This window comes from Rhodamnia argentea, chromosome 1, assembly GCF_020921035.1.
Source record: "Rhodamnia argentea isolate NSW1041297 chromosome 1, ASM2092103v1, whole genome shotgun sequence".
Classification (NCBI taxonomy): Eukaryota; Viridiplantae; Streptophyta; class Magnoliopsida; order Myrtales; family Myrtaceae; genus Rhodamnia; species Rhodamnia argentea.
The window spans coordinates 24,053,875-24,070,833 of NC_063150.1; the positions used below are offsets into that span (position 1 = coordinate 24,053,875).

Sequence of the window (16,959 nt, forward strand, 5' to 3'; positions counted from 1 at the left end):
ACAAATCCTCTTCAAGCCTACTCAGTTGGTTTTGCCACTGTGGCTTGAAACAAACTAAAAACAGAATCGCAGGATTAGAATGACCAGATGTTTGTCCTCAAACAGAGTCAACAGCAAATCATCAGCTTCGATCACGTCAATTTGACTTTTCAGTTGTGTCAGATGTTTTGGACACCAATCTGTCAGCGGGAAACAATCAATCACATGCTTACATGGATCCTCTCATAACATCCCCCATTGTATCCATATAGTACAAATACTAGATAAGATCCATGACCTAAACATCATTCTTAGCGTCCCTCCACCCTTCCGGCCTATAAAATCACTTCTCCTCATGAAAGAACTCTGATTGTGAATGTTCCTAGCAACTCCAAACATGAAGAAAATGCTAAGGCCAAAATCAAGACCTCCAAGGTCCCATTACCAATCCATCTCCAGAAAGTATAGAAATTTACTAAAGCAGTTCCTAGTCCTAGTCCTAGTCCGAAACCTATAATTAAAGAGGCACTTCTAAAGGCAGCTAATGGTTTTAGTGATCTATATCTTGTTATTCTGTCTTTCACATCCCACCACCCTCTTTTCATGACTACGAAGACAACGCAGCCCATTTGCACATCTATCCATTTGGACAAAATGCCAAAACTAAAAAGCAATAAATAACAGACTTAAAACTAACAAGAATCGCCATGCTAACAAATGATCATGTAATGGCACATAGGCAGTCAAGAACAAAGCTACCGACATAGTCAAATCCTCATGGCATGCACAAAATAATGCCAACCAATCAAGGGTAAAAAGTTAGATAGTCACTATTACTTGACAAATTCCATGCAGAAAGGTGTACTCACCTCTTGAAAGACCCACGAACCAGATAAGTCGAAAAAATCGTTGCAAGGACAACCTCATATTTGAAACAAGTAAAAAGCTAAAATAAAAGACATTTTGTTTCTGTTGTAGCTAATGAATAGGTCATAAGTAGAAAGACTGCACAACTTAATGTCACTTGTTTTACATTCGAAACGCACAGTCATAGTGAAACTGAAATACCCTATATCCTTCATTAAGTCAATTTCGTTTATCATTAGATATTCTATCACTTCACTTGACCTGTTTAGGGTGTATCTCCACCAAATTACAAGAACATCTTAATGGAACTGTTTCATGTGACCACAATCTCAGATGGTTCTCCCTCATCTTATCCTAATTAGCACCCATTCAACAATTACAAACTTGACAAAGAAAGCCAATATTTCTAGAAAGGCTGGAAAGAAATAGACTAATGGATGATAAGCATGTTACTCAAACAGAGGAGTCTCATAAGAATGATTACTGAGAAAACAAAACCAATCCTTCCCCTCCTCCTCCTCTCCCCTCTTCCACCCCCCCACCCCCCCCACCCACACACAACACACACAACAAAAAGCCCAACCCTGAACCCCACTGCGGGGCCAAAAGAGAGAATCATTCATCTTGCACAAAAAAATTCATGAATCTTCACACTGCTGCAAAAGAAGCACTCATATCTCGGCAGAAGAACAAATTCCAAACGGTCTTTCAACTAGATGAATAACTCAGAAACAACGCATACTAAAATAGGCAAACACATATCCAGAGCTCATTCTTATATCTAGAGCAGCAACCCTCTGCATTATTACAACCAACAACTAATAAAGAAACAATTTCTAAATAGCCACATGTACTCTTCTGTTTGCGGTAAATTTATCAAAGACACTATCATATTACCGTTCAAAGAGCAAAAGTGACTTTAGCAAATAAAAAGGTGATTCACACCTAATTTCATCAACCATAAGTTATAATATTACAACTTAAAAGCGCCTGCTAATATCAAAATAGAAACCATCATATATTCTTGTACTAACAAGAAAGAAAATATGGGAATATGAGAACATCAGTAGCACTCAGACCCCTCCAGATATTTTATCCCACCAAATGAGACCATAAAGCAAATCAAGAATAATGAAGCAGTAACGTGTATCTACATTGGCATCCGCCTGGCCAAACTAACGTTGCTCCAGAAGAAGATTACCGGAAAAATGTCAGATTTCAAGAAGCTAATGTAATTCTGAAGGAAACTACTGAACCTATTTAGTCTGTGGCTGTGCCCTAATCTCACTCCACACAATCAAAAGTACTTTTCTCTGTATTATCTCAGCAGAGAAAAGACTGGATCAAGCTTCTGCATTACAAACAGAACAGTCAAGTTTCTGAATTGTCCTTACTTTAGCCAATAAATATGTAGCAACATGGGCAAAACAGACTCTGTCGAGCCGTCAGAGACTATCATTAGAGGTCAAGCTGATACAGCTCACTCTCAAGCTCGGTAGAGTTTCGATATAGAAATACAATTACATGACACCCTGGTCCTTCTTCTCATGCTTATAAAACATAATTTTATTCCCCTTTCCATGCAAGTATCAGCCGCAAAGCATTTTCAAGCCTGATATACTCTTGAAAGTATTTTCAAGCCTCAAAGTATTTTCAACCATCCAAACACATTCAGCTTGACCTCTAATGATATCAACCATCCAAACACACAACGTTCAGGTCAGGTTGGTCAACTTCTCAATAAACCACTTCATATATACACATATATCCAGTGATATGACCCAATGCGTGCAATTCAGGTCAGCTTCACTTCTCAATCTAAGTCCCCCATTTATTTGCTGAAGTAACATATTTGATCTGATCAAAAAATTCAAAGCAAGACCTATGTGGGACAATTTAAAGCAGCATTGTCAAATGGCAAAGCACGCACTACGATTATTTCTACGAAAGAGATGCTAAGGCACATCTATAATCCATTGAGAGGGCTAAAAGAGTTTAACCCTCTATAGTGGGTTTTTGCTCTCAAATTTAAATATGTCAAGATGTCCGCTTCTTCTGATCCTCTGCTAAGATAAACCATAAACTGACAAGAATGTAGACTGCATTATAAACCCACACAACATGGCACCTTGAAGAATAACAATGAACAATCAACAGTACTTAAAAGAACCACAGATTCCCTAAGGCATTCAACTTCAAATAATACACAACAAAATAAAGAAAGCCATAGAGCGCAAGCATAGCAAACCTGCCACAAGCAACACATTTAAGGGGTCCATTCTTCCCATTCTCGAGATAGTTCTTTCTATGAAAGCCATTCTCATTAATGATCTTCATGAAACGCAAAAATGCCTTCTTTAGCTTGGCATGATCGACTTCTTGATGCTCCAAGCGCGCACTCTCAATAGCACGCCCATACATTGAACCCCTGAATACCTCTCCGCTCGGACCAGCGAAGGACCCACCAGGACCCGGATTCGGATGCCTGTCTGGGTTCCCATATTGCAAAACTTGCTGCCTCTTTCTCGCCTTGTCTTGCTCATCATCTACCCGGTCTCTATCCTCTCCTTCTCCCCCAAACTTCCTCTTCGAGGGCCCCTCTCCAGGGCCGGGCCCGAACAAGTCCAGCCCGAGCGAGTTCCAGTAATCCTGCGGCTGCCTCCCACGGACGAACAACTCCTCTCTGCCACCCCGGAACGCATCAGGGCCCGGAAGCCCGCCCAACTCCGGCCTTGGCGCTCCAGGGAAGAACCGCCCTGAGGGGGCAGCCGCAGGGTCCAGCGGCCGCGGTGGCAGGGGCGGAACGAAGTCCTGGTAATCCGGGGGCAGCGCGAAGTAGGACCGGACGCTGCCATCGGCAAGCACGATGGTGCGGCGATCCAGCATATGGAAGCCGTAGGACGGGGGAGGGGGTGGGCCGAGGGCAGTGGGGTCGGGGAACGGGTGGGACGGAGTGCCACGGGGAGGGGCGGGGCTGTTCGGGACGGGAGGGGGTCGCGGGCGGGCGGGGCTTGGGTAGGGGCCGGATTTGGGGGAGGGTTTGGTGGTGGCCGTCTTCGGGCTGGGTTTGGGGTCGGAGGAGCGATGAGGGGCGGAGGAGGATTCGAACCGAGATTTGTTGGTGGTGGGGGTGGTGGTGGTGTTGGTGCGGTATGACGATGCGGTGGAAGCGGTGGCGTTAGATGGCTTGTGGTGATATTTCGGGTGGTTCCGGCCACCGGCCATCGGAGCTCAAATTGATTGAGAGATGTGCAGATTATGGGCGGGGTGTTAGAAGAGAGAGGACATGCTGTCTGGAGTAACGGTGAATTGACCGAGAGACAGGGAGCGAGAGAGTGTACGAGAGAGAGGACGAAGGTTGGGGAACGAATAGCAGCTCGGCCCGAGGCTTCAGTGGGGAAGACGAGGATTTTAATTTTATAATGCAATTTTGAGTACAAGGACTGCTGCCTTCGTAAAGCACGTTTAATAAGTTTTGACAAAAAAAAAAAATAACACTAAAAGCATGATTAAGAAGTGACCGGATACTTTTATTAGTAAAAGGCGACAATGATTTTATTCCGAAAGAGTGATTTTGATTATAATTATTTTTTTTATTCTGTTTTCTAGATGAGTTTTAGAAAATCTGAACGTGTTTAGTAATTACACAAAATTCTATTCCTGGAACAGGAACACGTTTGTTAGCTGCATAAAATTTTTGTTCCCAAAAATAATTTCTTTTTTTAATTTTAGTCATTTAAGTCAAATAATTACGTAGTTATTTTGTCAAATTTCATCATATTTTGAATTAATTGAAGATTAATTCATATTGATTCTCTCATATAATATATTGCATATAACATTTTTTCACGCTATTCCGTTTAATTGTTGCGTCATAACGAGTCATTTTAAACTTAAAAAAGGAAAAATCATGTTGGGTTAGTGTGTGATTTCATATCGGCTCGATTCCTCCTAGGCTTATACCAAAATCGCAACAATGGAATATTAGACTCGATCTTAGTGTGATTAGTGGCATGTGTATGTATATATGCAAATGGAATCGCCACCACTCTTTGAAAAAAGGTAGATCGAAAACTTTATTGAGTGATTGAGAGAACCCGTTCGATTCTACGCAACCAGAAAAATCTAAGGTTTGGGATCTTGATTACGTCGGTGTTTTCACCGACACCCTTTCGATATCAAAGATGAGTGTCTTCAAAACGTGTTTCATGCAAATTTTAATTCATTTTTTAACATATGAGGTAAGTTAATGCTAAATGTTCACGCATGTTATTTTTATCTTTTTCCAATTTTTTTAAAACTAGACTACTAAGTCTAAAGTATCTAGGCCTAGGCAAATCACGACTAATGAAATGAAGTGCATAACTAAGAAATCATGGCATTGATAAATAGCATCATAAAATCCTAATGAAGCCCTCAAGGCTTAGAGAAATATAGTTTGGGTTTAATTTCAAAAGTGTTTATGATTTTCCTAAAAAAGAATAAAATCTAGGAAATCTATGCCCAAATTTATGAAAATGAGTTCAAACTAGCATAATCTAAGCTTATTCTATTTTTGAGGAATTTTCTGAAATTTTTAGAATTTTTTTTCCAATTTTTTAAAATTTATCTATTTATTATTAATTATCTTATATATTTTTCTTTGAAAATGAAATCTCATCCTGTTTAGGTCCACGGAAAAATGATAAGAAAACTAAAAGAAAAAAATGAGAAATGTGGGAGTTTATTTTATTTTGTGATTCTCAAAATTGATTCTTTTTCTCAAAACCAACTTTTTTTCTTGTTCTTCGATTCTCATCCTTTTTTTGTTTCGGAAACATAATTAGAGAACTAGAATTGTTGCCATGCATACCCTAATTAACCTCAAGGTGTGTTATTCAATTACCAATGTTTTGTTTTCCTTCTACTGAAATGATAGAAGAGGTTGATAATATATGAAAGAATTCATTTTGAAAAAAATTATCAAAAAAATCATAAATCTATTATAATCGTGCCAATTCAGCATTAAACTTTTTTTTTTAACCAATTCAGTCTTAAACTTTTTGCATTTGTGTTAATTCAATCTACTTGATCGCTGGCGCCGATGTGACACTACCAATTAGTAGTGAGCAAAAAAATCATGATCCATCACAATCAAACCGGACCATACCCAACCGGTCGATTTTGAATGGAACCGGTGGGTAACAGTCTGGTTCCCGATTTCAATTTTCTAGAACCGGCGAGTAGCTATTCGATTCCCGATTTGGGTGGGAATCATCCAATCGGCCAAACCGGACCGGTCTTTTTATATAATATAGATGTATAGTCTTTTAATTGAAGCATCTCCCTCAAAGGCGGTTACAACTTGAAGTCTTGGAGCAGTCTTTTCTTTTATGGATAAATTGACGTTCCAAGTTGGAGATGACTTGTGGATCATTTGTATTTTGTAGACTTGGTTCTAGATTCAAAGCTTGGGAAGTTGGTTTATTTCTGTTGTTTCAATTTAATGCACTCTCGGTTGTTCTTTTACATTGTTGGTTGCAATAACCTATTTGTGTTTGTGCTGCACCGGAAGGTTATATCTTACCATCAAGTAGAACATACTCACTGCTATGACATTCAATCCTTTCATTCTAGCTAAAAACTTACTATTCCAGTATAAAACTTCAAGTGTCCAAAGTATAAGCTTGATGCGGTTTACCGTTCTTCCATTTGAAGCATTACGTCGAACCTTCCCATCAAGGACGGAGGGTTCAATCTAGGGCTAATTTCTCCAAAACTAGTTTCCTTTTTTTGAAAAAAAAGTTGACGTTGAGCTCGATAGGACAGGGGTCGGGATCCAATTGAGAACCGGACCGGACCTGTGGTTCGGTTCTCGGATAGATCCATAGAACGAGCAAGTGATTCACGGTTCGCATTTTGCGGAACCGGTCCTTAGCGGGCGGTCCTCGATTCTAGGATGGGAACCACCCATTCTGAAATCGATCACCCTTACTACCAATGTTGACATGGACTTTTTCAAATAATTTGTTATGCTTTTTCTTTTATTTTTTTTTATATTTCTCTTTCCCCATAGCCCTTGCCGGCCTGGTCGAGGGCGTGTGGCCCCTCGCTCGATCCGGGCGAGCAAGGTCGTACCGGCCATCGCCGACCTTGGGCAAGGGTGCCTAACCCTCGCCCGGATTGGTGAGGGAATCCCGGTCCTAATGGTTTGAAAAAAAAACTAAAGAAAAGAAAAGAAAAACTCAAAATATTATCAAAATATTGTTTAAAAAAGTCTACGTCGGCGCCGATAGAGCCACGCCAGCATGGGCCAATCAAGTGGATTGAATTTGCACAAATACCAAATGTTTAGAACCAAATTGACCAAAAAAAATTAGGATTGAAATGTCACAATTATAATAAAATTTTTCTTTTTTATTATAATTATTCCGTTTATCATGTGCCGCCAAAAAAAAAAGAAAGGGAACGTACCATAATATCTGATGTGTTGGTATGATGATAGTCATGAAGTTGAATTTTCATTTCCCACACGTCAAACATTCTGATGGAGTTCATAAATTGAAAGGTGCTCTAGTTGCCCTCCTGACAATCTTTTATTGCACTATTCGCTTGTATTGGATTATATATTTTGGATGCGCACGACAACACTTCTCAAATAGAATTTCTACTTCAAAATGCTTCTAAAGTAAAAATCTGTTTAGTGACGTAATTTTTAAGTAGAAATCCGTTTCGTTACGCAATTTTATTTTTCTACTTCTAGAGTATTTTTTTGTTCTAGAATAATTTTGGAGCCGCTTTTTTTTTGGGTCAAATTTTTTAAATCACTTAAAAAAGTAAAAAGAAAAATTACTTTTCTGTAAAAATAGAAAAATCAAATTATGCTCAAAAGTAAAAATTGAAAAATTAACTTCTAATAACCACCTAACGGGTTGACGCCGCTGTTTCGCACACTCTTCCTCTCCCAAAAGGTCGAGTGTTCGAATCCGAGGGCGTCATTATCATGCCTGCACGTGTGTGCTGTAGCACTTTTGCTCTCTAGGTTTTGCAAACGGGGATTCCCTGGGTCATTAAAAAAAATATATATATGTAGACAACTACGCTGGAATTTTTTTTTTTTTTTTGGGTCAAACTATGTGGACATGTTGGCTCATTGAGATTAGGATGTCCAGGAAAGAATGTCAGCTCATAGAGGTCGACGCAGCTGGGATTCCACTTTGCACGATTCTATATGCCGTCCTAGCTCATTTGAGGCAGTAAAAACTACGCAATTAGCCAAAAGTATGTCTAGAATGCTTTTATTTCAAAAAAAAATTAATGATTTAAAAAATATTTTCTAATCATTTATATTGTTTACAAAAGTGAATTAACGAAATATTTTTTCTTATTCACGAAAATACTAAGTTGTAAATTGTTGACGATAATAAAAATTATCATTCGTTGATTAATTATTTTAAGTTATTAATTTCAAAAAAATATTTCCATGTTATTCAGTTTTTTATGAAATAAATGGAATTCTAATTATTCGCTATTTTTCACGCAAGAACGCTCCGAGCTTGCGAACTCGGAAGAAGATAATCTCCTCTGGAGCACAAAACGGATAGAAGAGAATGACTCTTTTTCGTTAGTTCAAGAAACCCCGCAAAGCTTCTTCCAAAAGATCATATTCGAATGCAATCAGCTTTGTTTGGGAGAGGGAAGGGGAAGAAAAGGAGAGAAAAATTTAGACTCCGTTTGTTTCATGAAAAATGCTAGATTTTCGGAAATTATTTTTTGGAAAGTCATTTTCTAGGAAAATGATGATGTTTCCCGTTGTATGGCTGAAATTTGAAAATGAACAGGAAAATATTTTTCGTCTCGTGATGTGGAAAATCGGATTTGATTTTCCTCCGTGGACTTCTTTTAATAATTTTTTTTGTTTTCCTTTTCAATTTTTTTAAAAAAATCAACTTTCTTAATTTTTTATCTTTTTTTTTTAATCTTTTTTTTTTCTTCTAATGGCTGACGGCTGGCGAGCTCGAGGCTCGAACTGTCCTAACGACCTCGGGCTTGCCTGTGGTCGACGAGCTCGAGCCCGCCCACCAACAACGTCGACGCGGACTCTGTTGCCTCTCTCTGCTGGTCAAGAGCCTCTGCATGCGCTGCCACGAAAACGTACCCCCTCTCTCTTTGACGCGATGTGTCATTGGCGATTGCGACTGTTTTGCGAGATTAGATACAAACTGGCGTTGGATGTCGAATTGCTATCCTCGGTCTCGAGGCTTTCGCTGAATGATCATTTGTTTGGTCCACTGGGAGTGATGAGATTTCTGCTTATGTTGATTCCTCACTTCACAAAGTTCCGTCTATGTTTTGCTTCGATTGCGAACAATCATCGGTTTTTCAACTGAATTCTTCCCATTCTCGCGAGTCTTGCTGCCAGCTTTCGAATGCACACAATGTGACGAGAGGTAAATTAACTTCTTCTTTGGCGATTGCGGCATTTGTGCAAATGCGGTTGTCGATGAGGTCGAGATTGCCAGGAAGGGCCGAGTCTCAAGTTCACCGGCCCGTGTCATGATCGATTGCTGGGCTGCCAGTTGTCGCCGAGGTCCTCGGTCGGTAGAGAAAGGAGGAAGCAGGATGAAAAAAGAACAAAATAAAAAGAAATAAAAAATAAAAAGAAACCAAAAAATAAAAAGAGAGAATGAAGGAAAGATGAGGAAAATATTTTCCTCACTTTTGAAAGTTTTTTTTTTCATGCATGCAAAGATGAGGAAAATATTTTTCTCTTCTCAAAAAAAGAAAACATTAGGTGAATAATTAGCTCATAAATGGCATACACTTTGCACACCAGATCCTCCACGACTCATGCAATTAGCATTACAGACAGAGACCAACTGCGTTTCTCTATGGCTTTTTACTGGAGGGCACTCAAAAGCCGACAATAACGACCACAGACGTCTCGTTCTTGCTTCACGTATCTGTTGCTTCAGCAGTACATTGAGAACTCTTGACAATGCCAATCGATCAAACAATGTTTGCTTCTTTAAGGGCTACCTGAATCCAGCTTCAGTTCAATGAAAGTATTGACTTCATCAAGTACGTGATAGCACCCCTTTTGAGCTGCAAGATTGGATAGAAAGTAGCTATGAGCATCACACAAGTCATGGGACCTATCAATTCACCAGATTACATAATTTAACCATCTCTATGCAACATGTACGGAGGCAACTCATCGTGCAGATCACAAAATCTCCCTGAGCGGCACAACTAGCCTATATTGCCTGGACTTACACACCAGCATCAGATATGGACACGCATCTGAGTGTCTAACTTGTATAAACTCAAAATTGGGGATATGAGGACCCGGCTGAAAGGGATGCAAAAATTGGATATGTGCACGGAGACTGGTCCAAGCTTTCAAGTCTATCATACATCACCTAGCTAGCTGACTAGGGATTAATATCAAACTCTCACTATGACCTAATGGAAATTTCTGGTCCTTTCCAGAAAGGATTTTTTTCGGGGCAAAAAGGGACCAAAAGAAGATGATGCTGGACAGAAGTGAAAGAAATGGTCGTGTAAGGTTGTTTCTGTGGTAGATGGGAATGCTTCACCCATCCAGTTTGCTAAATCTACTGATTTCATTTGTGTCATATGTCCCAGGAAGATTTTCCAGACTTCCAAAAAAACCTACACAATATGCTATATGTTTGGATAATTTTCAAGGATGTTCTTCACATACATTAAAATTCTGTGTGTTTCAGAGAGCAACTTAAGCCTCATGCGATGAATGATAACTCTGTTGAATGTACAAACAGAGACCGCACTTTGCAAAGCTATAAGTCACTTTGAGTGAAAAGCAGGTAGCAAACGGTATTATTGAAAAAAAAATGAACTTCCTAGAAAACAGAAGCTTCTCACAGGACTAAATATAATAGAGAAATGTCAAGCTAGTCATTCAATGTTGGAAAGAACAACTAAGATTCATGGAAAAGCTACTAGAATTATAAGTTCTATAGGGAGAAGCCAACTTCTAGCACAAAGTAGTCACAACTCCAGCAAATTTTCATTATATCCATTTCCAGAACCCACAGGTAGTGTTATACTAAGAAACTCTTCTGCTAAATGCTAATATATCATTAACATTCAATGCAAAAGGTCAAATGAGTCTACAGAAGGCTGGAGTCTACTTGATTGACTCATCAAAATGGCTAAGTGGGTGGCGCCAAAGATAGTGTGGAAAGAAGACTTTTCAAACAGGATGCAGAAGTTGTAAACTAATTCTCATAAAACAGAGAATTTCTACAAAACACTCAAACGCTCTCCCTTTTCTGCGATAGCTTCAAAACAATTCCTACAAACAAAACTTGCATCGAATAACACAAAGAATGTGGAAAGGCACAAAGATATAGGAACCAAACCATGATACCTTGGAATAGTCCCTTGGCGCCGTAAGTCATATTCTGTAGCTTGTCGAAGAGCTCTTGCAAAGGCTTTAAACGTTGCCTCTATAATATGGTGTGAGTTTTTTCCAGCTAGCTGTCCTCACACATTGAAACAATATTTCAGAATGAGCAAGCAAAAAAAAAAAAAAAAATTGTAGAACCGTCTTGACTATCATGAGGAAGTAGACATAGCTAGAGAAAATGCTGGTTCAACTCTGCTTTACACACTAGGACAGTAAATAAAGGGTCACAATGAGGAAAAATAATATTTACCTGCCTTACGTGAAGTGTCATGCCAGAAGTATTCACCAGAGACTGGAAAAAGTGCTCCACCAGCTAATACAAAAGAAAATTCGATCAGCACTGATTGACATTCAGCACTAAACATCCTATATGCATAACAAAGAGAGTAGGAAGCAGAAATAATGTAAAATCAGGGATACATGCATACCGCATACAAAATTCCAGCAAATAAAGTACTAGAATACCTGAGTGTCATATGTTCCAACCCTCTGTGTTGGTATTTGCAAATCAAAACTTAGATGCGGCCGGCCAGATAAATCCTGAACCAAGATGACATAGATTAGACACATATTCAGCATGAAAGATGAGTACGTCACTAAAATGAGAAAGAGAAAATGGATAGACATCTAGAGATGTGAGATTCTAGGCTCGACCTTACAGCCAGCCAAGCTATATTATCTAGGAAAGTTTTAGAGATAGCGAGAAAGCAGTCAGCATATGAATTAGTGTAGTGTAGAGAATCCATGGTTGTTGAACTTGAAACCCCAGTCCCATATTTTAGATCTATAATCTCCTAGAATCTAAAACCTAAGAAAGGATTGAATCTTGAGTAGCACCATTGGTTAGGATCTTTGGAGGTTTTTGACCTGATTAAATAAAGCGCAAGAGAAATTTACTCAAGCTCCTCATGAATGAAATCAGACAGTTGAGACTGTGTGTTTCTGTTATATGATCTACTCCAAATGTAATAGCAATATAGTTTTTAATTTATCAATCTTTGAAAGATCGAGTTTGATCTTAACTTTGAGTTTATGATATTTCTCTTTCAATTATTGAGCCAAGATGATCTAGCCCAAGCACAAATAACACTATCAATTGTAGATTGAGCTCTTCCTTTGACACAACACATAAGAAGGCACACCTACAAGGCCCCGTGAAAAGGTCTTATGGGGTGATTTGCCAATGATTATACAAACTACTTAGTTGAGAAGCAATTTCGGTGTAGGTGGCTTGAATATAAAGTTTCTCTAGGTCATCATTCTTCCAAGGAAAAAAAAAAAAGGCCTCGGGTTTTTGGGACTGATTAGTACAGCTTCACATTTCGAACCCATCCTTGCTCCATCTGATTCGGAATCTGCTTGTTTCTCATGTCTTTCTTAGTAATGCTCATTACTAAAAAGAAATATTTCAGCTGCATCTACTGAAGTAACTTAACGGTCTAACAATCAGTTGATAGTGAACTAGCTTCATAAGCGAATTTCCTTCCTAAGTCGAATGGTGTGATTAGTTGTCGCCAAAAAATCGCTTAAAAGACTCAAAAGTGATTGCACTAATACCAGTGCAACATGAACGAGTGCTTCATCTAGAGGAGCTGAAAAGTCACCGAACCGGTGTATCCCTTTTCTGTCACCGAGTGCTTGCAGCAAGGCCTACAGACCAGAGGGAAAAAAAAAGAGCTTTAGCAGGATTAGAGGAAACATGGGAGTAGTTGGATTTTGCACTGAAAATGACGTTCCAGTTTCTACAAGTCAATATAGCCATAAAAAGGATCAGTCACCAGTGTTGCTGTATAAAAGGGGATAGTCAGAGGGAAATCTCTCACAATCACATCCTCTATTAATAAAGTACCACCTCCATTAGAAGATTCTTCTTCAGCAACAATAGAGCTAACCATGGGATGAAACTCTGGAGAGAAGCAATTACTCACTGTTCCAATGGCAAGAGCAACATCTTCATTTGTGTGATGATCATCAATGTGAATGTCACCAGTTGCCCTTACATGTACATCGAACAGCCCATGCGAAGCAAGTTGCTGATACAAACAGACATGCATATTCAGTGTAAATAAGTTCTAGCAAACAGACATGGGGCATTTCAGGACCGAAATCAACTGTAAGACTTAGCTTAACCAATCCAACTGGGAAGGCTACCACAGCTATGACGATAGCACTGTAGTACCAGCCAGTGCATGACTAACTCTCTTTCACCAAGCCGAATTATTGAAGCAAGCGCGAGATGAATCAATAAGATAACAAATCAAGCGCCCGTAGAAGCTATTACAATTTAAGCTGTTACTCCCTAATCTTGCCATGAACAGTATAAATTTGCATATAGCACGCAAGAACTGATCAATCCCGAAAGCACAACAAAGCTAAAGCCTACGACATATACTACTCACATCCAACATGTGATCGAGAAAGGGAATGCCAGTGCTGCTATCGGCAACCCCCGTCCCGTCCAAATTGACCTTCACAGACACATTCGTCTCCTTCGTAACCCTTTTCACCTCCCCAATCCGACCACCTGAGCACAAACACCAGACACGCATACCATCAAACCAAAGCACTCAATCAAACTCGAACCCGACGATCGAGACACTTCACGTAACATACCGGAGGTGATCGCAGGTGATGCCGGGGCAGGAGCTCCGTTGTTCTGGAGAGAAGCGGAACACGAGGCCACCGGACTCCGAGCGTGAGAGTCCTCCATGGAGCTGCGGCTCCTGCCGGTGGAGAAGAGACGGGTCCGAGAGATGCTGCGGGAGAGGTTTACCGGAGAAACCCTAGCGATGGTCTTCGATAGCTGAGCTGAGGAAGTGGGATTGCAGGCGAGATGAGAAGGGAGAGAGATCTCCATTTGTGCTGGTTCGCCTGCGGGAGCTGGAGAAATCGGCGTCGGATGGCCAGAAGAGTAAAACGACAGAGGACTGAACTAAACGCGCCGTTTTTGTGGAAGACGAGATCCACCTCAATTTGCATTTGCAACGGAGAAAGAGATCTTGGGCCGTGGCGTTGACTCGGAAGTTTGACACCGCAAACACTTGGCAGAAAGGAAGTGTATGGGCCGAGTGTTGGCAGAGTATGGGCCGACTCGGCCCATCAAAGATGAAAATAGTCATCCAAAGTGCGAAGCCCATCATCGTCCTCAAAACTCAGCCTTGGCTTCTAGTTTCATAGTTCTATACTTCGGCTCCGCTTATTTTGCGAAAAATATATAATTTAAAAATCATCTTTTGAAGATGATCGTTTCACACAATTAGTTAATAAAAAATGGTTTCATTATCGATAGCAACTCATATCCAAATATTTTCGTGAACGATGAAGATATTTTCCCTTCGTTCATTTTTATTAGCAGTACAAGTTTTTTTGCGAAATGACTATTTACGTACCTCTATTTTTGCAAACTCCACTCACATACATCTAAGCAAAACCCACGTCGGAAAAAATAAAATCACTTCTCCTTGCAAACTCATTTAACCATCTTGCTTAAACTTTTGAACGGTTTGGTTTTGGATGTTTTTGGGTGGAACGTGGGAAATTCAAGATTGAGGATGGGTATTGTCGAAAAGATAATGACATTCTTTTTAAAGTAAATCATGCAAGAACAATATATATATATATAGCCTACATCTTTTTATAATAGTAAACATCCCAAAATCATTACAAAGATTAAAAAAAAAACAAAAATTAAGGTTTGAAAGCATAAAATTCTTTTCACAATTTTTTAAAACACTTTAAAAGCACTCTTTGTGTTTCTGGAAAAAAAAAAACACTTGTACTTTTACCACAAATTTAATTACGAGATTCCGATACTTTTTCGAGTGACTACAAGACCAATCAAAAGTTATGGTCCGATCCATGCCAATCTCGTTCCAGCGAATAGGGTCCGATTCCAGCGCTATCTACTTTGTGATTACTTTTATAATCATTAGCCTCAGTTTTTTTTTTTTTTGGGGGGTTTTTTTTAAAAGTTAAAATAGGATCTTATTGCACGAAGTCATTTCATCTAAAAGATCTGTTGGCGTGTGCAGGAAAGATTCGTCTTTGGCTCTAATTGAAAGGCGGTATCCTTATATCGCCAACGTGCGACTTCCGTACGTGGGGGTCGGCGATACAATGACATCCACCGTCGTTTTTGGCCTTTTTCCCATTCATCGCGTGCCCCGTCCCACACGTGTGGGCTCTCATGGGGTTAGCTAAAAACTTTAGAGATTGCTTTAATAAAGTGGTTTAATAATAATTATTATTATTATTATTTTGCCTTTCTTAAAGCAAAGATTGGGCTATGTGTCGTCTTTTCAATCTAGGGCGGCATTAGACAGTAATCAAGTCAAACATAGTGGGAGATTCATTTTTAGCCTAACGGCATATGAATATCAACACTTTTTTTTTTTCTAATGTCTTGTGAAATTTAGATAATATTTGCCATTTTGGATCAATATGTAATGCATAATGTCGTTTATGAACTTTGGACTAACGCGAAACGTCATTTTTAAATTTTTAATTTTTTTGATGTAATTCTTAAATTATGAGTGAATATTCAATGTAATTCCTTACTTTTATGAAAATATTCAAAAGTTTAAAGAGCAAATTAAATATTAGATCAAAATTTATGAACGTTGATCTAAGTTTGTGCCTTTTCTCCCTCAAAGTTCAAAGTCATCCATGAGCCGATGACACGACGACATGATTGTTCTGCTCGCCCTAGTGTTTGTACTTCGTACGGAGCCGTGCCTGCTTTTTCTTGATTGCCAGAGCGTTGAATTTCAACGCGGGTGGTGGATTTGTCAAAGATCACGCGATGGAAAGAACCAAAAGAGAAAAAAAGGAAGAAAAGACGGATCGATTATCGTGCAATAAAGGCGCGTGTGTGGCCCACCCTACCGTCTACGTGCGGGTCCTCTGGTCATGTCGTGGGAGTTCGGGAGTGTCCGATTGCCGTGACCCACCATTTTCCGTGTCCTCTGCGCGGCTACGAGGCGAGCGTGAGTTGCCGCGGCTAGCGAAAGTTGCGCCTTTCAGCACTTTCAATTTTGCTCGAACTATCTCACTCCCCGTGACGATTTTCCCGGGCCTAGTCAGTTTTATCCGAAAATTATCAAATTTTTTTTAAATTTATTACAATTATATCAATTCAGTCATAATTTTTTTTACGCTAATTGAATCCTAAACCTTCTGTATTTGTATCAATTCGGTTTATTCGCAAGAATCTCGCCGGTTGAGGGCGAAGGCGGCCATGGCCTTGCAAGCTCCGGTGACCCCCGCCGGTCCCAGTGAGAAGAAAAAAAAAAGAGAGAAGAAAAAAGATAATAAAATATTATTAAAATTTGCCCGTATTAGCAATGGAGGCACCAAGTCATCGCCCGTCGCCTAAATAGACCGAATTGACATAAATGTAAAAGATTTAAAACTCAATTGGCCCAAAAAAGAAAAAAAAAGTTCAAGACTAAATTGGTACAATTACAATAAATTTAAGACTTTTTTGATAAATTTCCGCATTCATGTTCTTACATTTGGGGCAAGCAACAGTATTATCTCAGTAAGCAAGAGCTAGGACTGAGGTCAGGCGGCACACGTGTGAAAAGTGTGAATCAAGAAAGACCCTTCTCTTTATTCAAACTACCATGCATATCCTGTACCCCATTATAGTATCTAAACCAACTTGGCTGCTTGGGGGAGAG

At 39.5% G+C, this 16,959-nt stretch overlaps 2 protein-coding genes across 3 annotated transcripts in view; both read right to left on the reverse strand.

Moving 5' to 3' along the window:
- LOC115729126 overlaps nucleotides 1-16,959 on the reverse strand; it is a 30,670-nt gene that overhangs the window by 4,862 nt on the left and 8,849 nt on the right. Inside the window, exons 2-3 of one of the 2 annotated variants that reach the window (XM_048273295.1) lie at nucleotides 4,187-4,197; nucleotides 3,095-4,083 (exon numbers count right to left, since the gene is read on the reverse strand). In XM_048273295.1, coding sequence (XP_048129252.1) covers nucleotides 3,095-4,071 — 977 coding nt within the window. In that variant the 5' untranslated portion in view covers nucleotides 4,072-4,083; nucleotides 4,187-4,197. The other variant, XM_030659572.2, reaches the window with a different exon arrangement.
- Nucleotides 9,612-14,198, reverse strand: LOC115728410 (imidazoleglycerol-phosphate dehydratase 1, chloroplastic). The gene is made up of 8 exons (XM_030658743.2): nucleotides 13,892-14,198; nucleotides 13,678-13,802; nucleotides 13,207-13,311; nucleotides 12,836-12,928; nucleotides 11,744-11,818; nucleotides 11,529-11,591; nucleotides 11,240-11,349; nucleotides 9,612-9,930 (listed from the first exon to the last, which is right to left on the reverse strand). Exons 1-8 carry the CDS (start codon nucleotides 14,133-14,135, stop codon nucleotides 9,903-9,905), a joined length of 843 nt encoding a protein of 280 aa, XP_030514603.2. The 5' UTR covers nucleotides 14,136-14,198; the 3' UTR covers nucleotides 9,612-9,902.